The 24,629-nt window shown below is 44.0% G+C and overlaps 4 protein-coding genes across 7 annotated transcripts; 2 read left to right on the forward strand and 2 right to left on the reverse strand.

The window, feature by feature from the left end:
• The first annotated feature begins 602 nt into the window (after positions 1 to 602).
• On the forward strand, positions 603 to 5,695 carry LOC118284727 (thymic stromal cotransporter homolog). Its single transcript, XM_035607722.2, has 7 exons — positions 603 to 1,184; positions 2,331 to 2,501; positions 2,583 to 2,801; positions 2,927 to 3,101; positions 3,560 to 3,643; positions 4,340 to 4,496; positions 4,612 to 5,695. Exons 1-7 carry the CDS (start codon positions 711 to 713, stop codon positions 4,667 to 4,669), a joined length of 1,338 nt encoding a protein of 445 aa, XP_035463615.1. The 5' UTR covers positions 603 to 710; the 3' UTR covers positions 4,670 to 5,695.
• Positions 5,696 to 6,468: 773 nt separating this feature from the next.
• On the reverse strand, positions 6,469 to 17,802 carry snx30 (sorting nexin family member 30). Its single transcript, XM_035607723.2, has 9 exons — positions 17,473 to 17,802; positions 14,614 to 14,829; positions 13,831 to 13,941; positions 13,530 to 13,688; positions 12,855 to 13,044; positions 11,449 to 11,648; positions 10,899 to 10,988; positions 10,123 to 10,275; positions 6,469 to 9,564 (listed from the first exon to the last, which is right to left on the reverse strand). The coding sequence occupies exons 1-9, from the start codon at positions 17,605 to 17,607 to the stop codon at positions 9,487 to 9,489; spliced, it is 1,332 nt and encodes a 443-aa protein (XP_035463616.1). The 5' UTR covers positions 17,608 to 17,802; the 3' UTR covers positions 6,469 to 9,486.
• A 482-nt stretch (positions 17,803 to 18,284) lies between these two features.
• Positions 18,285 to 21,383, forward strand: LOC118284730 (ints3 and nabp interacting protein). Its single transcript, XM_035607728.2, has 4 exons — positions 18,285 to 18,633; positions 19,387 to 19,483; positions 19,771 to 19,843; positions 20,908 to 21,383. Exons 1-4 carry the CDS (start codon positions 18,609 to 18,611, stop codon positions 21,007 to 21,009), a joined length of 297 nt encoding a protein of 98 aa, XP_035463621.1. The 5' UTR covers positions 18,285 to 18,608; the 3' UTR covers positions 21,010 to 21,383.
• Position 21,384: 1 nt separating this feature from the next.
• On the reverse strand, positions 21,385 to 24,608 carry LOC118284729 (coiled-coil domain-containing protein 106). 4 transcript variants are annotated; one of them, XM_035607724.2, is made up of 6 exons: positions 24,385 to 24,608; positions 23,201 to 23,512; positions 22,796 to 23,120; positions 22,443 to 22,616; positions 22,121 to 22,318; positions 21,385 to 22,025 (listed from the first exon to the last, which is right to left on the reverse strand). In XM_035607724.2, exons 2-6 carry the CDS (start codon positions 23,501 to 23,503, stop codon positions 21,718 to 21,720), a joined length of 1,308 nt encoding a protein of 435 aa, XP_035463617.2. In that variant the 5' UTR covers positions 23,504 to 23,512; positions 24,385 to 24,608; the 3' UTR covers positions 21,385 to 21,717. The 4 variants fall into 4 exon arrangements, with proteins under 4 accessions (XP_035463617.2, XP_035463619.2, XP_035463618.2 ...); XM_035607726.2 differs by having other exon boundaries at positions 24,380 to 24,608; XM_035607725.2 differs by having other exon boundaries at positions 24,347 to 24,608.
• Positions 24,609 to 24,629: the final 21 nt, after the last annotated feature.

Raw genomic sequence — 24,629 nt, forward strand, 5'->3', positions numbered from 1 at the left:
AATTAAGCATTTCATTATTATTAATATGTTTTCCTTATATGTTTATTGGCTTTTTAAACATATAGATAGACAAACATACATAAAAGAAGAAAACAAACTGCTTTCCCGACCCCGATGACAACAACATTCACAGTAATAAAATAAATAATTAATGATAGTACAATTTTAAAAAAGCACAGATACATCATTAAACGTAATACTTGTTCTGTACATGTAGGATTATGAACATTGCATTTCATTATAATTGATTGTTTGCAAGATAAAAATTAACAAATTAAATGCATGATTATATAATATAATTTGTTATTAGTGATATTATGCTTTATTACCGTTTCCATGACACTGTTGGTCCTCCATACGCGCGCGCGTCTGACCCTTATCTGTTCAAACCAGCCAGTAAAAACACACAAAAGGGATGTCAGATGTTTTCTTTTGATAGGAGCAATAATATAATATATATATATATATATAAAATGAACTGGCAAATGTCACAGAGTTTGTGTGGCAGGTGGTTCCCCGCGCACTTTACAGTTAGAGCCGGATGAGCGCACGAGGAGGAAGAAGGCGTGGCATGTATGTGCTCTCCCACGTTAATATTTCAATAAACCACAGTGACTTCTGCATTACTCCTCAGTGCCAGTGAGTCTGATTCTGGCTTTCAGTTCCAGTTGGACTCACCCAGCTGAGGAGGGCGAGCTCACACCCAAACCATGGCGCTTCCCAACTTGTGCCAAAGCGCCTCCGCGCTGCTCCGCCGGGTCGAGCCGATCATCGTGCTCGAGCAGCTGGGCAGCTCCCTCTTCGACACCGCGCTGCAGCTGGTGGTCAAGGACCGGTGCGCCAACGCCACCTCCCCGGACCTCCCCGCGGAGGAGAGCCGGCAGAAGGCCATGACGGACTTCTTCATGACCTACAACCTCATCATCCGCCTGGTGCCCATCCTGCCCGCGCTGCTGCTGGCCAGGCTGAGCGACCGCGGCTGGAGGAAGGCGCCCATCGTGGCGCCCCTGTGCGGCTACCTGCTGTCCAGGCTCGCCCTGCTCCTGGTGGTCGTCGGCCGCCTGCCGCTGCAGGTGATGTTCGGCGCCGCGGTGCTCTTCGAGCTGACCGGCGGCTTCTGCGCGTACTGGCCCGGCGTCATGACGCTGGCGTCGCTCGGCTCCACGGCGACCGACCGCTCCAAGGTCGGTTCCAGTCAGTTGTCGGATCTAGATGTCATTTTCAGCATCAGTAAACCAAATTAAATTATATATATAATGAAAATGTCTATATATGTAAAACAAACAATGAACTTGTCTTGTGTCATCCCTATACGCAGCTAAGTGAATACTAAGACCAATACAGCTGATACTAGTTTAACCTTATGTATATATAATATAGGAATGTTTCTGCTTGTACACATTTCTGGTCCTTTCAGCAGTTTGTGTGCCAACCACTGTCATAACTCATTATTCTTTAATACATTTTTTTTAAGACAAAGTCCGGTGGATTATTTGTTAGAGATTTGTTCACAACACAAAATTGTTTTCAATTTGTCCTTCAACTTCAACACAGACAAGAATTCCCAAAAAGTTAAATTCTTGTATGTAGTTATTGTGAGCTTCCCTTATGTACAGTGCCACGAAATGGAAAACTGGGCCCAACCCTATCATTTCCGATTTCCAAAGGACTTTTTAATTGCAATGTATTAATATAAGGTTAGGCTATTGATCTTTCTGGCACACAGTGAATGCCTGCTGACAAACACACATAGAGTTTTGGCCCTAAACCACGCACTACCTCCGCACAAGGCCGAACAATCCCGCACACGATTGTCTACTTCTTATAGTAGAAATATAAAAGTGAAAAGGAAATCATAATCTTTACAATTGCCCCATGTTGCAATGTTAAAGGAGACATATATTGCTCATATTCAGGTTCATAATTTTAATTTTGGTTGTCACTTGAAAAGGTTTTCATGCTCTAATGTTCAGTAAACGCATCAGTTTCCTCAGACCGTCCGTTCCTGCAGCTCCTCTTTCCGGCCTCTGTCTGAAACGCTTGGTTTTAGCTCCTGTCTCTTTAAGGGCCCCTCCCTCCCGATGGAGCCCCAGTCTGCTCTGATTGGCCAGCCGATGTTGGAAGTGTCGGCCTCCGCTCTCGCTTTACCTGGCTTTGTTTGGGGGCGTGTCAGACTACCTGCTAGTCACACACTAGAGGAAAGGGATAAAACGGGGAAAAAAGCATAATATGACCCCTTTAAAGAAAGTGAGAATAAATACAGGAGGATTTATTCCGCACCTTATGTCGTATTTTTTTAAAGACGCATTGTGTGTCCATGTACCACGCAGGTGATGATGAGGGTGGAGCTGCTGTACGGGTTGGCGGGTCTGGTGGGCAGCTTGTCGTCGGGTCATCTGTTCCTGGTGTTCAGCACCAGTGTGGGACACGGAGTCGTCCTGCTCATTGTGAGCACGCTGCTGCACCTGTTCATTCTCATACACTCCATCGTCCTGCTGCAGGTCAGTGTGTGTGTGTGTGTGTGTGTGTGTGTCTCTGTTGATGCGGATGTTAAATGTGTGTGTGTCCATCTCGTTCAATAGGTGAAAGAAGTGTCCAGCAGTGAGACCTGCCACATCCTTTCTCCCGCACCCGACGATGATGGCGCCGCTGCCGTTGCCGAGGCTCCCACCGGGATAAACATGGTGAACGTGGTTCTGCTGTTCGCGGCCGCCTTCCTGTACGACTTTGCGGTGGGCGGAGCCATGGAAATACTGGGCGTGTTTGTGATGAAAGAGCCGCTCAGCTGGAGTGCCTCTCAGGTAACAGAAATCTTTATGCATTATTTACAATGTATAGATTGCGATTTAATATACATTCAGTTAAGTGTACATTCATTTGTTCTGTGAAAATGATTTTGTCCTACTTTTAATTCCTCTTTCTCCAGGTTGGTTACGGGAACGCAGCAGGCTCCACGATCTTCCTCACCAGTTTCCTCGGCGTCATGCTGTTCCGCCGCTGCGCCGTCAGCGACGTCGCGATCATCCTGATTGGCATGCTGTCGTTCGCCTTGGGAATCTACTTCATGTCCTTCGTCACGGCGACGTACATGTTCTACCTCGGTGAGTCATACTCGATGAAACAGAAGCATAATCCATCGTCCTACGACAGTCCATCGTCCCTTCCTTAAACTTTTGTCCCGATATATATTGATTCATCAGGTTAAATCCTGGAATTATATCATTGGTTGTTTTTGTTGAAATTAACAAAATTTTACAAAACTATATTTATTGGGTACCATCTTAAAATCAAAACCATTAAGTGGACTGAAACCAAACTGCAAGTGACCATTATTTTTTATTATCGATAAATATTTGGTTTATCTTTTTGATAGATTGTTTAGTCTATAAATTGTCATAAATTGCTCCCTCGGAGCTTGAGATGATACCTTCAAGCTTTTTGTTTCATTAATGTTCTGTCAGCATCACAGCCAGTGTTTGTACTTTTTTAAGTCTGTATCGTATGAAGGGGGGAGGAATCAAGAGGAAAAGAAAATGAATGAGTGTTAATTTCTCCACAGCTCGCTCGCTCAACATGTTTGCTCTCATCCCGACACCGATAATCAGATCCCTGCTCTCGCAGCAGGTTCCATCGACCTCATATGGTGAGTATGCAAAGTGTGTGTGTGTTTGCAGTGGACGTGCAACAGATGAAAACATAAAAACAGCAGCGACGAATGAACAGTTAAAGAAATGAAATCAAAAAATGAATAAGACACGCAGACGAACACACACACACACACACACACACACACACACACACACACACACACACAGAGGAGTTGCATTTATCGGAAATCTCCAAGTGAGACCAGTCAGACTGGTTCATGATGATACGATTGGCATTTCCCTCAGAGCCTGTGGTCTGCCAGTGTCACGCTTCCTTGTTCTACCACACACACACACACACACACAATCTTAATCTGTTGACAACTTTCATTTACCAGCTGTGTGTGTGTACGACAACATCACACATTTCTTACTTTTACTTTCACTTTTACTTATTAATGTCGTATTAACGTTGTATTAATGTCCTGACAAAATCGTCGTGCGTCAACATGCGCACGTGCGCACACACGCGCACACACACGCACACACACACACACAAGGTTAACGGATAAATAGAAGACCTGGGTTATTCATTATCAGGGTTTTTCCTGTGTTTGCTTTGGCGTCGTGTCCGCTCGAGAATCTGTGCAATGCAAACATACACACTCACACAAGGAAATGGAGAATTTAAAAAAATGTCAAACTGTTCCTTTAAATAAATCTGTTCCCTGCCCTCGTCCATTTCCCATCAGGCACCGTTCTCACATCGCTGCAGTTGGCCATGAAGTTCGCCGGCCTGGCCTACATCCCCGCCTTCACCAAGATCTACCAGGGAACCCTGGTCTGGTTCCCAGGCTTCGTCTTCACGCTCTCCAGCGTCTTCTCGGTCCTGGGCATGATTCCCATCAGGTACTCTTTGTACACACAGGCGACCACAGAGAGGCTTGTTACTATGATGAAGACGTGACGTGGACTCCGTCACGGACGCTTCTCCTCTCACTATTTCCCGTGTTCTTCCCTCCAGTATCGTGGGCTGCAGAGCACCTCCGAGGCGACGGGGGAAATACATTCTGGGAGACTGACTCAACCTCGGCACAGCGGAGGACGGGAAGCAAGACCTCAAATGAGCAGACGGAGAGTCACACCCTGTTACAGGAGAAAGAGACACAAGTTTCATGTTTACATGATGAGCAGTTCTCCTTTGACCCAGACGCAGGCAGCAGACGTCATCAACCAGTGGATTTCAGGTGAATTAGGTCCACACTTCCTTAAAGGGATCGTGAGACGTCCGTAACAAGACACCGAACATGATTTCAACATCTTTTCATTGAATGTGTCAGACACAAAAAGTCCCTTTTTTGTTTATGTCTGATTGTTTGTTTTAAATTTGATCAAAATCGGACTTGAAATCCTGATGTTTGTTTGCCTGTTGCTCTTGACACAGGCCTCTTGACACTCTCTGTCAATGTACGTGCAGAGTTGTTTGCATTATGATGTTTGCATTATGATCTTCAAAATCACCAATGTTATGTCAATAGATTAGATTTAAAATATAGACACTTTAGGGTATATGGGAGGGCAACAAAACGTCTTGCTTTTTGTTGTTCAGTACTTGAAAATGCACTTACTTATTAGCATGACATTACTGTAAACAGTGTCATAATTAAGCAAATTTGTGATTTGTGTATAACAAATCACAAATTTGTCACGAATGTTGTGCATTATTTTGTATTGTTTTGTAAAAAAATTATAATTTAGAAACAAAACTTTATGAATGAATTATTTTTGTATTATCTAGTAGATATATTTTAGTTTTTTCTACTTTTGAGTAGAGGTTTGGAAATCTCATGACGTTTTCTGTCATCTTTTGTTTTATGGTACAAACAGTGGAGCCTACATTGTTATTATTACTTTTTATTGTATGCATTGATTTATTATTGTTATTAAATGTGTTTATGTGACACATACAACAGGGTTGCTGTACACGAGGAACGTTTCATGTTGGTATAAGGGTTAGGAAAAAAGGAAAATGTGTTTAACTAATTTTTAACTGCAAATTAAGTTGTATAAGCAGGAGTTTTGTTTTTTAATAAAAATTCCTAAAACAATGTTTTGAAATTTTCAGTTCTATTTTATCTGTATACAACTAACTGGATGTGATGTTTTATGAAACTGATTTTAATTCTGCAAAAGAATTTAATACGTATAAATGTTTTTTTTATTGCCTCGAAGACTTCTATATAAACTTTCCAGTTGCAACTTTTTTGATTATGATACCATGCATAATTTCATGAAATAAAATTTCAGCATCAAATTGTTTTGGTGAAACTGGTGAAAATGAATAAAATGTTTTGAAAAAAAAAATTATACCAAAGCAGAAAAATATCAAATTAATTCGTTCTTTTTTTATTATTGGTCCAATATATCAAAAAAAATCATCTGAGGTAAAGATAAATTGCATCAAAAACAACATCAATATACAATTTATTTATAATTACAAGATGTTATTCACATCCAAATGTACATAAGGAACTCTGAACATAAACAGTACACTGAAATGAAAAAGAAAAACAAAGCTAGATTCACACGTTCATCGCTCGTCTGACTTTTACCCTTTTTCGTACAGATTTGATTGGTCAGGTTCACCCTGCGCTGCAAATCAGATTCTCTCTTCATGTGTGAATGTAGGAAGACAGGAGGAGGAAGAGGAGGAGACGGGGACATTTGGCTTAGAAAAGTTTGATTCGTACGTTTTAAGAAAATCAAAACTCACGTCTTCCTTTCCAAAAAGATTCCCTCCTCTCTAGACTTGGACAGTGGCGGCCATCATCATCCCCCGTCTGATGATTTAACCTGAATCAGACAATATCCCAAACTGAAGTTTTGGCAACTTAAAGAAAGCAAATTTAGTTTTTCTTATTTCATATTTTCTCTTCGGCAAACATTTCTCCCAGTGGCTGCAGCTTCATACAGTAAATAGTGCAAACATAAATCAGCAGGCACAGAATAATGTGGGGCTTTGACGATGGCTTAGAGTAAAGAGAAGTAAATCAAAAAGAAAAGAAAAAGTTCCATTCCTCTTATTTTGGTTATGCCAGTTTTACATTGTACAAATCTCCTAAAAATCCCTTTTTAAAATGCTTTATAATAATCTTCACATACTCACGTCTGGAACCCAAAACATTGGTCTCCTTTATCGTACAAAAATAGACTCGGCTGTGTCGTGTAGTTCAGCTGCAACCTGGGCGATAACTTAATATCCAGAAGTATATTTTCTCGTTAGAGCAAAGAAAAGAAATCTCACTGAAAGTTGTTATACATGCTCAGGTCAGGTCATCTCATCGGGTCAGTGCAGTTGCTTGGTTGACACCAGAGGAAAGTCTACAGATGCACTGATGCCACCTTTTTGAAAAAACTAAAAACAAACAAACTGAGACACCAAGTATCGAACCGATTCAGAAAAATAGACTAAAAGGGAAGAGAAGGAATTCTTAGTAGCTTATCGGTTTGTTGTAAACCGACATTTTTCAGTTGTCTGTTTCCTTGAGGCAGAAACAAAAACACTTTTCCATTAAAAAAAATAAAAAAAAACTCTACAGGGAACCTTTCACGTTGCTTAATTTCACTTTGACAATTGTGAAATTGTTCACTTTGACAATTGAACAACAGTCATCTCATATATTTGTGGCGCATGTTCACACACGTTTTGACAATTAACCTTTAAAAAGAAGGATGGAAGATGTAGAACATTTGCAGAACAGTGCTTTGTGAAGCTGTAGCTCTTTGTCTTGATTCTTGAATCTTTGATTCTAATATTTTGGAATTCCGACATACAAATACAATTGGTCTTTTAGCATCAGTGCATCCATAGAAGTGTCTGCTGTGACTGCCTCGACACAGGACCACAGCCTCTTCATCACTGACCTCTGGCAGTAAGAGGAGGCAGTGCAGCTGCTTCATGCCTTCGAAGCTCGAGGAGAACGAAGGGCAATGAAGACGAGAGAAACGTAAGCAGACGCACTCACTCGCGTCGTCTCATCGCTGTTTTAAAGCGGCAGGCTCAGTAAAGTGCCGTCAGCCCAGTGTGTATCCAAAGACGATTAGTTAAGAAGGAAGAAAACAAGTGAAGTTTTTATGTTTTAATAAATCCTCTGAAAAGAAACAAACAAGCAAAAAAGCTTATAGTCATGTTGCCGTGTCCATGCCCTGAATCAGCACCTCACTTCTGACAACCCTGTCAAAGAGTGAAAGGACACCACAGAAATTCGTGAAACTGAAATTATGATCATGGCAATGAAAAGTAAACGATTCCCCCTATTTATCTAAGTCAAAACCACATCAGCACAAGTCGGCTCATTCTGAGGTCACGTAAACACAATGAATCCTAGTTTGTGCTGATTATACACAAATGAAAATATAATCACGAATATTTGATTCAATCCATCCATTAAATCCTACACAGTCGACCTTTAAAGGGGCAGAAAGCGATTTGGAGAAAGCTTGTTTATCTCTCTTTGTTGTTGTTGTTGTTGTTGTTGTTGTGATTTCACTGCTCTGGCCGAGCCGCACACAGAACCGACAGCTCAAGGAAATATTCGCGGATTTTTTACAAAATGTGTATTGATTTAGAATCGTTTACTGCCCCTTTAAATTACCGGAAAGTAGTTTTTTTTTAAAAACATTTGGCTCGAGTCCGAGAAGCGTCCCCAAAGCGCCGCTTCATCCAATTCCTCAGGAGTTGGCTGAAAACAACAGACACAAATCCCATTAATTGGCTGTAAAGAAGCCACAAGTTCCCCAGAAAACAGTGTTTCTTTTTGTTTCCCTTCTGTGTTTTTCATTGGGTAAAACTACCCGTTGTGCCATTTAGCTTCCCTCAACTGAGCCTTTTGCTTTTAGAAGAGAGCAGTCCCAGGTACAAATGGCCGATGGTAGGAATCGCGTTGAGCTCCCTGCATCCAGACCTGTACCGTCACTGTCCAATGCAGCTTTGCCTTCTACGTAAAGGTGGGGGACAAAAATAGTCCTGAATTTTCCCTCTGTCGAACCAACAGAGGCTTTTTTACTGAGATCACTTTTTCACATTGCGCCTGCTGCTTTTTCTTCAGCCGTCAGGTTGAACACAAGGTCAGGGCCTGAACCTCTAATGCCACAACAAATTCACATCTGTGCAAGTGACTGTCCTTCGTAACAATGGCTGCAGGAAAAAGGAGGAAAACTGCAAAGCTTATGAACTTTTGGAAAGTGGTCAACAAGTGATGGCAAATGAAAAGATTTTATGGGTTGAACACATGCAAAATGTTGGCTTCTTATTTACAGACAGTAAGATGCCTTTTGGTGTTACGATCTCAGAGGGTTTTACAGAAGGACAGAGGAGGAAATCTTGGGGATGCCCCAAATAGTTTGTTATTTTAGGACACTTCACTGCCACTCAAAACATCAGTATCTGCATTCAAATTGTTTTTTTCCTGCATCTCCTAAGAGTTTTAACCGTCACATTTTGTGAAAAATAGGGAGAAAAGAAAGAAAACGCGCCCCTCTCAGACCAAAGTTTAAATAAACACAAACAGCATTAGCAAAAGACTGTTAATTGGAAATATGAAGTAGAAAAAGTCAATAAGAAGAACAAGAAAAAACAAACGTGTACATAGCAGGTAGCTCGTCTTTCCCTGCTGTCCTTGAACGCACCGTTCATTACCTGTTTCACAGGTCACATCGCTGCCTCCTCTCGTCAGCTCAAGCGAGAACGGGGGGGCAAAAGTCCAGCAGTTCCAGTCTGCTGCCCTGTTGGTCCTTTTTGTCCTTGGCATGAGCGAGTGTGTGACAGAGAGAGAGAGAGAGAGAGAGCAAGAGAGTGACAGAGAGCGAGAGAGACGGGGCAGGAACACGAGGAGAAGTTTCAGTTCGTCTCACTCGTTTTGTCCTCAGTCTGTTTGTCCTGGAGGAGGGTGATGAGCGACTCCCACCCCGACTGGCACTGCAGCGGGTCGGAGATTGGTGGAAGAGTCGGACGACGGAGGGAAAAGAAAAAGAGAAAGTGTTTTGTTACATTAATGGCGGCGAAAAGCAACGGTGTGGAAATTTTACCCCCGGGTTAACTAAGTCTTGAAAAGACGTTTGTCGGCACAACATCTTATGATTTCTTACTGTGATCTTTAACTCCTGTGGTGATAGCTCCAGATGCTGCCAGCTTCGTCACAAAGTTTACATATTACCTTATTGATATCATCAGGTCCCCTTATGGCTTTGGGTTGAAATTGGAAAAAATTGCACTTTTGCTTTGAATTTTGACACCAAATCCTCCATGTCGTCGGACCCTCGTCAGGAGATAAGTCACCACCACTCGACTCTGTATGGCTGTTTTCAGACATGAACTCCGAAAAATTTTGATGAACCCGGGTGTTACCGTCGATAGACATTAAGGAACCAAATGGGTTTGTGTCGGTGGGAAAGTCATGTAATTGCACAGTCAGTACGTAGCACGCACTGCCACACTGCGACCCGACACAGTGCTTTTCGGAGCAGCAATCGTTACCTTTTCATAGTAGTTGATGTTTTTGTCCGCCATGCCGGTGAGGAGCTGCTTGAAGTCTTGCCGCTTGTTGCTCTGCCAGCGCTCCCAGTCGGCCTTCAAGTCGGCGTTGAAACACTCCACCTTGTCCTGGCATTTCTCCACCTCCAGTGGCAACTACCGTGAGACAAGAGAAAACTACAGCTACAAGGGGGGTTTGAGGGGACAATGGTTCAGGACAGTCTGCATTTTACAGGACTAGAATCAGAGGGGGTTCTGGGCGGGGCATTCGTTTTGATTAGCATTAGTTGTATCAGAGGAGATGAACTGGCTTATTGTTTGTCATTGTCCTGCTCTGACCTGCCGAGGGACGACCGATGTGAATCAGCTTGAGGCTATAATCTGGATTTATGTTAGAACTTGCACACTGTCCCTTTTTAAACAAATTAGATGATACTCTGTAGGTTCACCTGGACATTATCCAGTGACAGTAACACACATGAGAAGAAGTCACTCGTTCAGCTGAAATTCCAGGGACTCCTCTTTTTGTGAAGATGTAAGATCCCTGACCTGTGTTTTTTCCCAAACATCAATACCAGCTACACTTTGAAATGAACCAATGTGGTGAATGTCTGGTTAAAACACTTCTATTTTAAACAGTCAAATATCAAATGCTTTAGGGGCTTATTTTAAGGGTACACAGTGACACGGTGAAGTGAACCTTGGGAAAGTACCGACACTCATGCGACATGCAAATGCAGCAGTTTTGATACGTCCATGTTTGAAAGGAAGATGCTTACAGGCGTCCTGTCCTCCTGCTTGCGCAACACGGCTGCTTCTAGTCGTCCCTCGTACTCCGCCTGGCTCTGGTCCCGCTTCCTCAGAACGTTCTGCAATCAAACAGAAAACAATGCAGCCTCCGCGTCGCATTTACTTGATCCAGTAATTATTCCTGAAAAAAGTCGACATGTGAAAGATATTAACGGAAAGAGAGATGTGATGAACCAGGAGCTTGGCGACGACCGGACGTGAGACATGCAGAATCGCAGATGCCACTTCCTTTATTCAGGGTTTAAAGGTGACTCAGATAGAAGAGGCAAGTCTGTGTCTGTGTCTGTGTGTGTGTGTGTGTGTGTGTGTGTGTGTGTGTGTGTGTGTGTGTCTCTGTGTCAAAGGATAAAGGATCTATTCTGAAACAGCTGGTGTTTTTGACAGAGTTTCGAAGTTAAAGTCAAAACAAAAGTATTTATGCATACACTGCATTTGTCTGTAACGTCTCAAAATCTATATTTAACCGCTGTGTTCTACTTTCAAATAAAAGACACCACGTGTGCCCTCGCCCCCTCTCACCTTCATGGACTCTATGTAGAGGACGTACTCTCTGAGCACGGGCAGAAAGTCCTGGCTCATGTTCTCACTCAGGTCCTCCAGCGCGCCGCAGCACGTCGTCACGGAGCTGGCCACGCCCTCCAGGGGGCGCCGCAGCTCCTCCTCCGACCCCGCCCAGCTGGAGTACACCGTGCCGTACTCGCGCAGCTCTGTTAGGTACTCTGACAACAAAGAAATTAAAGAAATATGGTTATGGCCTTTGCTCCGTTATGCAATTCAATTTCTGCTGATGTTTTCAATAGTTTTTAATGACCTGTGGATAATCAGTGGCTAGATTTCAATTTTGACTGGGAAACAAATCACAGCAGAACTTTCTCCCTTTCCTCACAGGCGATACAGAGGGACAGACATGTTCAACTGCAACATCTAAATTTGTAACTTACACGAAAGAGGCCGCTCAGGTCAAGTGTGCCTGGCATTTGCTTTTTCTCACACTGCATCAGCTCATAGGTTGTCGTTATCTACAGCCTTGACCAAACACTCCCTCGCTCTAGCTTTCCTCTCATCTCCTCCAATACGGCAACAAGAACCTTCTCTTTAAACAGCAGCTTCCCAGACAGCAGACCGCATCTAAAAACCCTGAACAGGTGGCGGTAGTGAGGACTTCACATGGCAAAATCGCTTTGTCATCGCTTGTTAGGCCTGCAGCCGTCAACCCTGCAGGGCCCAAAGGTCTGTGGGTTTTGGGGGGGGTGGGGGGTTTCTCTCCAAACAAACACTACTGCAACCGCAAATCAACACTGCAACGTTAACCGGCGAGCGAAACCACAGAACGGTTTCATACGCTAACCCTGTGCACAATGTAGCACGTACAAATGGCTGGTAGCAAGCAGGTCTAGGAAGAGATGTAGAAGAGTATCAGGAAACCTACTTGAGGCTGTGCTGCGAGCAGCACATGCCACAGTTTTTCTAATTAAATAAAAAAGTGGCCAGCTCTCAAGTTGGTGAAAACGCTCGTTACATCTCAGGGCTTGTACTCAAAAGTCAAGGCCCTGTGAACATAATAATAGAGTTGGTAAATGAAAGATCACAGAGAAAAACAACTGCAAAGTGAAAAATAAACGTAAATATTTATTTCTTTTTCCAACCTCAGATTAATTAATTCCTTTCCAAGTCGCTTTATAAAGACATACAGTTGCAATGTTTAATAGCTGCATTATGCTGCACATGTACACACCATTTTCAACTTATTCCACTAATTCTCTTATGAATTTTAAATCCAACAAAGAAACTAGCTTATAACCATTTGCGATCCTCCATAAATGAGGTATTAAAAAATCTCAAATGGCCGCCAGGTCTAAAGTATGAGTGAAAACTCAACATCATCACCATTCATCACCAGTCTCCTCCATCGGCCGTCTAGTTACCTGACTGCTCTTTGATGATCCTCTGCGCGATGCGGTCGATGGTTCCCAGTTTCTGGCTGAAGGTGTCCAGGTACTCGCCCATGGCGCAGAATTCGGCCGGCCGCGGCCGCAGCTTGTAGCCCCCGGCCACTTGCTTCACCGACTCGCCCACTTTGGTCAACAAGGCCAGACCCTGACGCTTGTTCAGGTCCTGCCGCCACGGGGACACAACACACCACATGATGTCAACAGTATGTTGAGGAAAAAACGCCGCAGCTGCTTCGCTTCTATTTTATTACCTTTAGTGATTTATGACCCATTTTACATGGGTCGATTTTTTTTTTTTTTTTACGCTGTTCTTGTGTGCTTATGCTCCACTTTCTGTTTCTGAGTCCAATTATTTTACAGCTGCGACAACCTCATTTCCCCACAGGGATCAATAAAGTCTTGTGCCTCAGCTACTTAGAGACAGAATTTGTGACGGATGGCAGACGTGGCAAGACGTGAAGAAGCAGAAGCTCTGCAGTTTGTGGTAGTGCATTTTACTGGAAGATCACTGCCGAGATGTAAAGTGTTTTGATTTGCATTGGACATGCATTGCATGTTAGTGGCGTAAAGGCTGATACCCGTGTTGACGGGTGACAGACGGATTGTTTGACTTGACAGAACAAAATGTGAACTTCCCACTCGTCTCACCTTGGCAGACAGGAAAGCATTTAGATGCGGGTTGAAGGAGAGGACGGGATGGTCTGCCACCCGCTTCAGGAACTTGTCCAGAGCCTTCATCCTCGTCTCCACAAACTCCTCCGAAAAACGATCGACCACGCCCTTCATCACGAACTTCTCTGGCAGCGGCTGGAGACAGAGAGGGATTGAAGAGGAGGAGGAGAAGGAGGAGGAGGAGGAGTCAGGAGAAGCAGAGCAGAGAAAGTACAGTAAATGAGGCGTTTCTCGCTGCACAGCAGGAGCGGTCGGCTGCGCGGCTCATTTGACCTACTGGGATGAGGTGGGTCGGCTGGCTGTCCTCCAACTTGATCCTCAGCCAGTCGAAGTCCTGGTAGCGTCGCCGCACGCAGTATTCTGGCAGGTCGAATTCTATCCGCGTCGTCTGAAGGAAAAAAAGGAAACCACACATTTGTCGTGTTACCTAGAAGAACACAATGTTTTAGATTAAATACGTGAAGCCCAACCCTCACGCTAAAAGGGATCAAAATGTCTTTACTTTGTCTAACTGGATAACCATTGTGAGAACATGCATGTACAGTAAAGCAGAGTTCATATGTGCACATCAGACTAGAGGGCGACCACGTCTCTGTCCCTCTCGGCTCATATAGGATTACTGTACATGCTTATTGACCTTGAAATACAGCGGACACTGCGCATATTCACACAAACACACTCTCTCCCTCTCACTCTAACAGTCTAGTGTTAAAATAGCCCCACCCACATCTTCTGAATTAACACTTGTGTTCATGTTGGGTTGTGATATTTGTCTGAGGCCTCAGAGCTGAGCACGACATTTTTACTTTCACAAAACACCCACACAACTATACTTCTATATTGGCTTCTATAAAAAAATGTATCATTATAATTTTCTTCAGCTAATCATTTTAAAGTTCATCTGACATCTCTTAAGCCTTGTGAAAGTTGCATTGGAAAAAACGTCAGAGAGTTTAAAAACAATAATCAAACACAACAAAATATGAAACATGGAAAAAAAAATAGATAGAAGGTTGTTTCCAGGTAGACAGCTTTATCATGACAACAGCCAATGACCGACCTTGGTGGAAACTCTGTAGGTGATGTAGGTCTCCATGGTGGAGACATGCTTCTTCGGGTCATCGACTGTGACAAAGAGGTCACGGGTTTCCGTGGAGACGTAGAGGTCGCGGGCGTCCGCTTCCAGGTCGTCTTCCAGCTGCAGTCGGTTGAACAGCGAGGAAGCCGAGGCTGGGCTCGACGTCTCCACCGGCGTGCCATTGGTCAACACCGCTTCCTGCGTGGACACATGATAAACACGGCACCACAGTGACATCGAATTCGGATTGCAAACAAAGAGTCGATACACTCGGCGCTGACGGTGATGCAGTTGTTGTCTCGCAATCAATGGGGCTGTTGTTGTTGAGGCGACTGCGGCTGCATCCACACCCAGCATCATCTGACACTACCCTCGCCTTTCTAATTGAATGATGGATGAGGGGAGAAATGCAGCATTTGCGGAATGGCAAATACATTTCTACAGCCTTATTACAGAAAAATACCAACTGTGGGGAGAAAAAAAACAACTAGTTATACTTGCTGTGAAACACCAAAAGACTGTTATTGTTTTTGCAGATGATTTAATAGAATATTATGAGCCATTATCATTTCACGATGGATTCGTGCTCATTTAGAAAAGACATTAAAACAAGCAGCAGGGGCAGCAGGCAACAGAGTGTTAAAGGTAAACAATGGCCTGAATGCAAACACTGCAACGGGAAGGCAGCAGCAGGGCAGCATCATCAATCCTGCAGCTGAGAACAAAACCACTCCATCTACGACCTCTACTTTCAATTTCCTGACGTCTCACACTTTCTCGTCGTCTGCGGCTCCGTCTTCCCTCGCATGAGGAAGGATCTACCTTTCCTCATGAAACAGGTTAAAGTGCGAGGCAGAAAAAAAGCTAATGTTCAACCTTAATCACTTTTTCTGCCACACACACTCTTTTTTATCTAGTTAGTTATTTTAAATCGCCTGAAGAGTGCATGTGTGCAACTTTCCAGCCCAGTCAGTGTCAAGAAAAGTGCTACACCTCCACAACTGAGCACGCACACACACACACACACACACACACACACACACACACACACACACACACACACACACACACACACACACACACACACACACACACACACACACACACACACACACACACACACACACACACACACACACACACACACACACACACACACACACAACTCTCTTGTCTCTCACACACACACACACACACTATATAGAGGCTGCTGACGCTGAAATCGCTCCTCTCACACCGTGGCGCTAACCTGCTGCGCTGATAATCACGGCTCAGATAATTGCATTGCGTTGCATCACTAGATCTCTGTGAATGAACAACCAGGCCACAGCCACGCTCGAGGAGGAATCTGACAATATCACACAGGCAGGAGCAGATTTGTTTATAATACACAGAAGAGCTGGGAGGCATACGAATGTAATTGTCAATATTGTGTGAACGACAATGGATATAATGTGGGGTTCTTCTGCTATGAAGTCATTTCAGATCCTCTAAAACGTATTTCAAAGGTGAGGGGGGAAATCACATCCGCATTCATCTTTTTATCTGCCTTTTTGTTCACAGCAGACACTTTGACTTTGGCATAACCGGCGAAGCGCAGGTCTCCCTAATGACATTAGTGACGGCTCTGCTCCGCTAGAAGTGTCCCAGTGTGACAGCGAGCCAGGGCGAACAAATACCAGGTCCCTGAAATCGAGGCAGACTGAATGGAATTCAGCCATTCTTCATTTTATTATCTATGCCTGTGCATGTCTTTCGTTGAAAAAAAGTCCACTGAGTGAGAGTGAAACACAAAACATTAGCGCATTGTTGATAAAATATAATTGTATATGTTGTATATATATTTTGTGTATGTTAAATAAATTAATGAAAATTGCATATACATGTAGTCTTAGGGGGACAGTGGTTTTAAAAAACAGTATCGTGAGCTACTAAAAAATTATGAAAGCGTAATCCCATAAATTAGCCACATTCATCCCAAACATTCTACAACGTACGTCCAGTGGATTCTATTTCTTATAGACGGAGCTTTGGGGAAAGAAGTGTGTAGAAAATATTACAAATATTAATATAATATAAAATCAAATCAAATCACTCTTGTCCTGTCGCCCGGTCTAGCTCTCCACCAAATCCTTATAGCAATGTGTTGACAACAATTTGTTTGGCTGGAACCAGAACCATCACCTCTACGGTGGAAATAGTACACAAGTGAACTCTTTATGACAGACTTCACAATTTTTTATTTGCGCTGGATGAGTCCGATTTTGCTTAAGGATGGCATTGTGTGTAAAATAAAAAAAAGAAAATCATAAAGTCAAGTAGCATAAGGCAGAGTATACCATCTCCTATTGGCAATTATTAACTGCAGCACCAGAGTGGTTGCTAAGGTTACCAGTCCATATCTGTTTAAACAGCTCGTCTGGTGATGGTGATGATAATGTCAGGTCGCTTTTATCAAAAGATAATGAGGAAAAAAATGTGCAAACTGGAGTCAGTGTCAGTGTTTGTGTTACGTGGTTGTTGTTGTTGTTGTTGTTGTTGTTGTTGTATAGTAACGAAGAAGTGGGAACCTTTGATGTCGCTAGCTAAGGTGGTGATTCTGCTATCAGTCCGTTGTTCGATGGCGATGTCAGACTAACCTCCAGTCACGAGCACTGAACTTTAACTTGATGCACAATATTGAATATTAGGCAGAACATTTGAATATAGTTGTGGTTTTTCTCTGCGGAGCCTCCATCAGTTGCGACTACTTGTTAGACAGAGTTAGCCTGTGAACCGGTTAGTACACAGAGAACAGCTGCGATACCCGCACTCTCTCCATCCACCGGACCCTCCTGTTACCTGGTCGCCTCCGTCGTCCACTGTCACATCTGGCCCCGGGGACAGCGGCTCCTCGGCGGCGGCCAGCGGGTGGAGGACCTCCGCGATGGGCTTCTGCCCCGAGCTGGCCAGGCCTCTCGGAGCGGCGACACTCATCCTGCGGGAGGCGGGAAGACGTGGCCGGGGTGGGGAGAGGGGGTTGACGGCTGTCCGGCGCTCCGCGGCGGGGTTTGTGGGGAGCGGAGATGGAGCAGCGGAGCAGCAGCAGCAGCGGGTCTCTTCTGCTGCCGAGACGGTCGAGACGTTGCATCCGCTGGCTGGTCACGGACACGGTCAGCTGACGCGCACTGCGCAGCTGCGGACGTTGAACGGTCCAGGACCCGGATGTAAACACACGCGTCACGTGACGAGCGACGGAATTGTAAAGATCGTCTATCGGCAGAGCAACGCACTGTTAATAAAAACTGCTAACCCTGCTCTCGTTTTTTTAAAACAAGTTTACCAAAAGAGAAATATGGAAATAATGTTTTTATATTATTTTAACCACTGTCACTGGTTTAAAGCAGGTTACCAGGAATAAATGTGTGCTAGTGTTTGTGCTCTTGGGTGCAAATGACAATATTTGATAATTTTGTTAAGCATATGTCTTTAAATGTCTCACGAAATGAGTATTAATCCCCATGTGCAAACGTGCGTTTCCTTTAACATCGCCACTAACAATAAGTTATCGTTCTATGATATTTAGCTCATACATAGTGTATATGAAAAGTTATTCGTGACGTTTTTTGTTTTTTTTTGGAGGGGTGGGGGGGGTGGGGGAGTGACACATCCTCTTCTTAGCGCCCATCTTTGCCTGATTTTCTACAAACCAGTTCATGGAAATGTGACCGATTGTCCGCGCGCACAAGCGACAGTTTTATCGTTGTTTTAAAATCCCCCAGCTGCTGATACAGTAGAGTATCACAGACAGTACAGTATTATTTAGTCAAGTTAAGTTCCGGTTTCATTTAAATTATCCGGGGGGAGCGCTTGTAGCTGTACGTTAACACCCAGGCAGTGCTACATTAGCCGGGGCGGGCGGACAGGAACCTGAAAACCGGTTCTCACCCAAACCCACAGGCTGATACACCAGCCTCTCGCTACACACACACGCCGAGATGGCTGCTAATCCTCCCGGACAAGGTAATGATTTAGTTTATTTGATATATTTATGTATATTGGTATTGGATGTTGCAGTCCGTATCCCCCCCTTACTCTCGGACAAGACCGAGGAGCGGAGCTACAATTTCGGTGGGCCCTGAAGGCATCGCATCATAGCTGAGATGATGCACGGAAGATAAAATCTCCATCTATGATTAATGTACCAACTATAATGTTTGAGTGTAATAAGCTAAAAGCGTCTCATAATAAGGCACTGGTGCTCGTTGTATGCTCTTTACTATTTTTTCCCCTCCCAATTCATCATTGGTTATGATGCTTTTTTTGTTATGAACATATTCATCTGCATTTACTTAACATTTAACCAGATTTTACATTACTTCAATGATTTTAAACAGTTAATCGATTAGTAATTGACTACTAAATGAATTGCCAACTGTTTTGATAATCGATTAATCGAGTTTTTATGGGAGAAAAAAATTCTATGATTTGAGCTTCTAAAATGTGAATATCTTCTGGTTTCTTTGCTCATCTATGACAGTAAACTAAATATCTTTGGTGTGTGGACAAAACAAAACATAATCTTCATGTTTGGGAAACACAATCGACATTTATCACCATTTTATGGACCAATCGATGAATCCATAAAATGATCGGCAGATTAATCGATAGGGAACATAATCGTTAGTTGCAGGCCTAGTATTGGCTGATGCCTATTGTTCTGTGACTCACTCTTTTCTTTCATCTCCTTTGTTTTTCTTCTTACTGCACACCCAGCCTTCCCAAACAAAACACGGGTTGCGATCCTGGCCGAGCTGGAGAAGGAGCGGAGGCGGCTGATGCAGAATCCGTCCATGAACACACCCGGAGCCAGGTACGGACAAGTCAACAGCCACGCGGGACAACGGGAGTGTCATCCCAGTTGAAACCTTTCAGAAACCTTATGATAAATAATCAATATTCAAATCTAAGCCTCAGATGATGTCAGCAGAGCATCTTGCTTTAGCACAGGATACCAGACCAGTTTCTTTGGAATGGGTTTTCCAACAGTTACCGCAGCTGATATGAGCGTATAAGTTGAGAGGGTATTTATTTAGTCACATGATGTTAATATTATAAACTTCTCTTTGGCCTAACGTACTCTCTCATCTCGCTGTCCAGGCTGAGTCTGAAGGATTTCAGGGACAACGCAGAACAGCAGCACTTCGCTGCCCAGCAGAAGGCCGCTCTGCAGGTGAGACACAAATACAACAAAGGGAACGCAGAGAGCACAGACCTTAACCAAGGCCGAGCGAATCCCTCCCACCTATATGCTGCTTCACCCAAATCTCATACATTTATGATGAAGAATCCTTCAAAATATTCCTGCATCCAGATCCCTCCCAAAATGTAATCACCTGTTACCCTGCCCCAGACCTGTCTTTGATTAAAAAAAAAAAGTCCCGCCCGTAACCTGACTTGCAGCAGACAAACTGAACACATCACATAACCACCACGGTGGAGGTGAAAAATACATATGCAACTTCAAGGCATGACAAGCATCATGACAAATTAATATTAAGTTTTTTGTCACACCACATCAACCAGCACTTAAGTTACCGCCTCCACATTCTAAACATGTGTTTATGTTGATAATCATGTGGTTTTATTCAAACAATAATAGTACATCATATTTTTTCATACTATACCCAGTTAGTGCTAAGTCAGTTTTGGCGAGTTTTCCTCAGTTTTATTTTTTTTGAGATGTTATTCTGCTGGGTTTTGGAGGCAGGCAACATTTTTTTTGGTAAATCACAGTCTCCTGTTCTGAGTCATGTATGAATACATTTTATTTTCATGGCACCTTTCTAAAACCTCTTAGACATCTTGTGATACATCATATATATATATATATATATATATTTATATATATATATATATACACACACACACACAAACAAATGTATGATTCAAATTCAAACTAAATGTTAAAACCAGATTTAGAGGCATTATCAGTCACCAGAGTGAACACAGGTCTGAAAGTCCAACAATTATTTTTGTGAGGCGTCATTGCATCACGCGATATCTTACAGAATAAAGGTCACTGAGTGAAATGTTATTTTTTCAAAAAATTTTAATTTTCAAATTTTCAAAAAAAAATAGTTCTAAGCTAACAGTATTTAGCATAAAACACATTCAACAAACAATAGATTAAGTGTTAAGTAGTGATCTTAAGAGCCCTAGGTCTGATTTTGTCGCGTGACCCCTCATTCAGCTACACTAACACAAACCTTTGTCTCACTGCGTCTCCTCCTGCAGCATGCACACGCGCACTCATCGGGCTTCTTCATCACTCAAGACTCCTCTTTCGGAAACCTCATCCTCCCCGTCCTTCCGCGCCTGGAGCCCGAGCCGTCGTGACCTTTTACCCCCCCCGATCTGACTCCAGCGCTGCCCGGGACAAAGATTTGAAAGACAATATGTCCTCATCATAGCCACCCTCGTCTCTCCCACTCTCCTCTTTTAAGTCTGTGATTGATGGACAGTTGCTCATCATGTTGTAAACCATCTCAGGGGAAATCGAATCCATCATTTTTACATTTTCCAGACTAACAAGCTGGCTGCTTGATTTTTAGAGAAGCTTTCGAATCATGTCGGAACATCATGCGAGGTCACCCAGAGGCCTCGAGACAAACTCTAAATGTTATCCCGCTCTCAAATCATAACTTTCCATAAAAAGTACATTTTACAATTGATTTGTATCGATATTTGGATAATAAAAATGGTTAAACGTACTGAAACACAGCTTTCATTTTATTTAAATACAGTCATTTGAGTGACCATTACAGATTGTGTCTTGATGCTTCCGTGGGAATGAACCACCGCTGGAACGTACAGTGTAAAACAATTGTGCTGGTGACGGTCGCACAGGATCTGAGAACAAGAGCTTATTAATTAAAGAGTCACAACTACATAAGGAGAAATCCACTGAAAAGGATAAGAAGTGTTTCCTGTGACAAGCTGAGCACCACCACGAGAGGCTCAGAATCATTGGAACAAGAGAATCCAAGAACTGAGCATCTTTGGCCTCTTGAATCAGTCTGACTGCGCCTCATCTGTAACGGCCTCTCACTTCGACACGATCGGCAGCAGTTCCCCTTTCGCCTTCATCGTTTTAATCTTTGCCTTGATGGCGTCATCCATCGCCTGTCGACAGCGGTGAGTGTAGTTCGCCAGTGTCTCCTCCTTCTCGTCCCACGGCGCCAGCGCTTGGAACACCTCCGGGGCGGCCAGGCTGAGCTCGGCGATGGCGGCCGTGCGCGATATCGTGTTGCGGTCCACTCCGACCCGGTCGAACGCCACTTTCATGGAGACGCTGCGGCGAAACTCCTGGAGCGCGGCCATGTAGCGCGCTATCACGCCCACCACGTTTTTCACTGGAGAAGAGAGACAAATGGGGGGAAAAGTTCAGGGATTGAGACACACGACATAGTGTTATGTTGTGGTGAATTCTCTTTGTTTTGCGTCACGCCTTTACTCCTGACTCTGGTGTTTTCTCCTTCCCGGCTCCTCTTGCTTTTCAGGGTCCGGTGGTGCTCGAGCGGGTGCAGCTCCATTTCGTCCAACGAGTCGAACAGCGTCGGCGAATCGAACCCCACCACGTCCTCGGAGGAGGTCATGTGGGAACTCCCCGGGTCCATCTGGTTAGAGCAACGAGGCCAACTCTTTTCTAGGGTAAAGAATAGAAACAAAAGTCACGCGTGTGGCCGTGAATATAATCAAATTCATATTTTCATCACTATTACGTGACGTCAATTTGTCCACTGCAGGTGCATGTTCAAACCAAACTCTACCCGGCCGCAGCTTGTCCTGCAGGAAGTCGCAGATGAGCTCGGCCTTCTTTGTGAGCTCCTGCTGTAGCAGCTCTTTGTCCTGCTTCAGACTGTAGATCATCTCTGTCATGTGCTGGTTCCGGCTGCGCTCTGCACTAAGTAACGCTTGCAGCTTCTGCAGCTCACTCAGGCCGCCTGAAGGAAACACACATGTAACAGTAGGCAAAAGCAAGCCAGACCATTAGATGCAAACACACACACACACACACACACACACACACACACACACACACACACGGTGAGAAACCATTTTCTGCATCATGAGATCAACAATGATTCAGCTTGTACACGTTTGTCCAAGCCCGACTACACACCTGTGGTCTCTGTGGCGGAGCTGCATCTCTCGGCCTGCTCCACCTCGGGGTCCACTGACCCCTCACACCCCAGACTGTGTCCACGCTGGGGCTGAGCAACAGCGTCATACTCCTCTGCCGAGGTCGCTTCCTGCTTGACCCTCCTCGCCGCCACCGCACCTCTTGTCGCCCCGCCTCTTTTTCTGGCCGGACGGGGCTCGTAGTCGCTGTCGTCGTCTGTGGCTGACGAATCGCATCCGGCGGTGTCTTGTAGCCGTCGGCTGAACTCCTCCCCCCCTGATGCCGCTTCGCTGCAGGAGGGGTCACATGACGTCCTCGCTGCCACCTGAGAAATTAATGTTACAGACTGAATCTCCTTGAATACAGAGAATATGTAATGTTGAATTAGGATGGTCTCTACTTTACCTTATTGGACGGACGTCCTCCAACAAACCTCTCCTGTGCCTGGCTGGAATTGGCTGAGCCTCCGCCGCCGTCGGCGCTATGGTCGCCGAGGGGCCAGTGGTAGGCGTGTCCGGCGCCACAGCCCCAAATCACGACAGGGACCGCGCTGCCGTGGGGCCCGGGTTCCGGGGTCAGCGCGTTGACGTGAGATCCCCGGGCGAGGTGCTGCGCGCTGGGGATGAGGTTGCAGATGGTGCCGTGGCTGTGAGCCCAGCGGACGAGTTTGCACAGACCGTCTGAGGTGGTCGGAACCACGTCAGACATGTTGGGAACCTAGAGCACAGAGAGAGAGAGGAGAAAAAAAGGTTTATCATGCAACAACTTATTGATTTTAGACTCCAGCAAATTAGGCTGTGGCCCAAAACTAAAATAACTTCATCAGGAGTTATTGTTTTCATTCCTACGATGCTTCTTTTACATCTGTTTCCTGTCCAGCTGACATCATTTAAATGTTACTTGTACAGCGAATGATGGTGTCACGGCAAATTTGTTGAACCTGCAGGTTCCTCCGGTCCTTTTATTTAGTTTGAAAACTCGTTGTAGTTAAAGCAACCTGACGGCTTTCAGAATCAGATCTTCTGGCTTTTCATTTATTCAAATATTTCTTTATGTATAAAAGCTTAACATTGCCATGTTTGTGTAACATTGAAAGAAGTGAAATTAAACTATTTTACTTTACTTCACTTTTAATGTTAACCTTTTGATTTTTTTAATCTAAACCTTTTTAGTTTAAAAAAAAGTGTGCCTTTTTAAATCCCCCTCAAGTAATACAGATAATAATAATAGTTTGTGTAAATGATTTACATTTAATAATTTAAAGTTATTTCACCAACATTATAAAGAACCCTACACAATATTACATATGTAGCTATTATTGGTGAGACTTACATAATGATCCATTTTGTGTAGAACAAAATGATCTGTTCATAAATGTCATATTTGAACCACATGCACTTGAATGCACCACTGAACTGCGCGTGCTGTAACTCTCACTGTATAAACTACTAACAAACCCTCGTCGAGGACTAATACACATCGTTAACCTCCCAAATCCATCAGGCACAAGGACAAAAGCCCCCGCAGCTCATTAACATGCATCATATTTACCTAATTTTCTTTTAATTATTACAAATTAAAAACCTCACAGCTGCGAAGTCGAGGCAGGTTTTTTTTCACATCGTCCTCCTTTTATCCTTCATGTGTCTGTTCAAACTGAACCACTCGTGTCGTTATGACGCAGGCAATATTTGATCAAATATCATTAATATATATCGTATCAAACGCCCAGCAGTTGTTTTAATCACAACTGTCTTTGTCTGGAGGGTTTTTACGTCAACAGAATCCAACGTGAAAGTCGCTTTACTGCCCGCAGCCGGACCGGAGGAGGAAC

The sequence above is a fragment of the Scophthalmus maximus genome, chromosome 20 (assembly GCF_022379125.1).
Source record: "Scophthalmus maximus strain ysfricsl-2021 chromosome 20, ASM2237912v1, whole genome shotgun sequence".
Classification (NCBI taxonomy): domain Eukaryota; kingdom Metazoa; phylum Chordata; class Actinopteri; order Pleuronectiformes; family Scophthalmidae; genus Scophthalmus; species Scophthalmus maximus.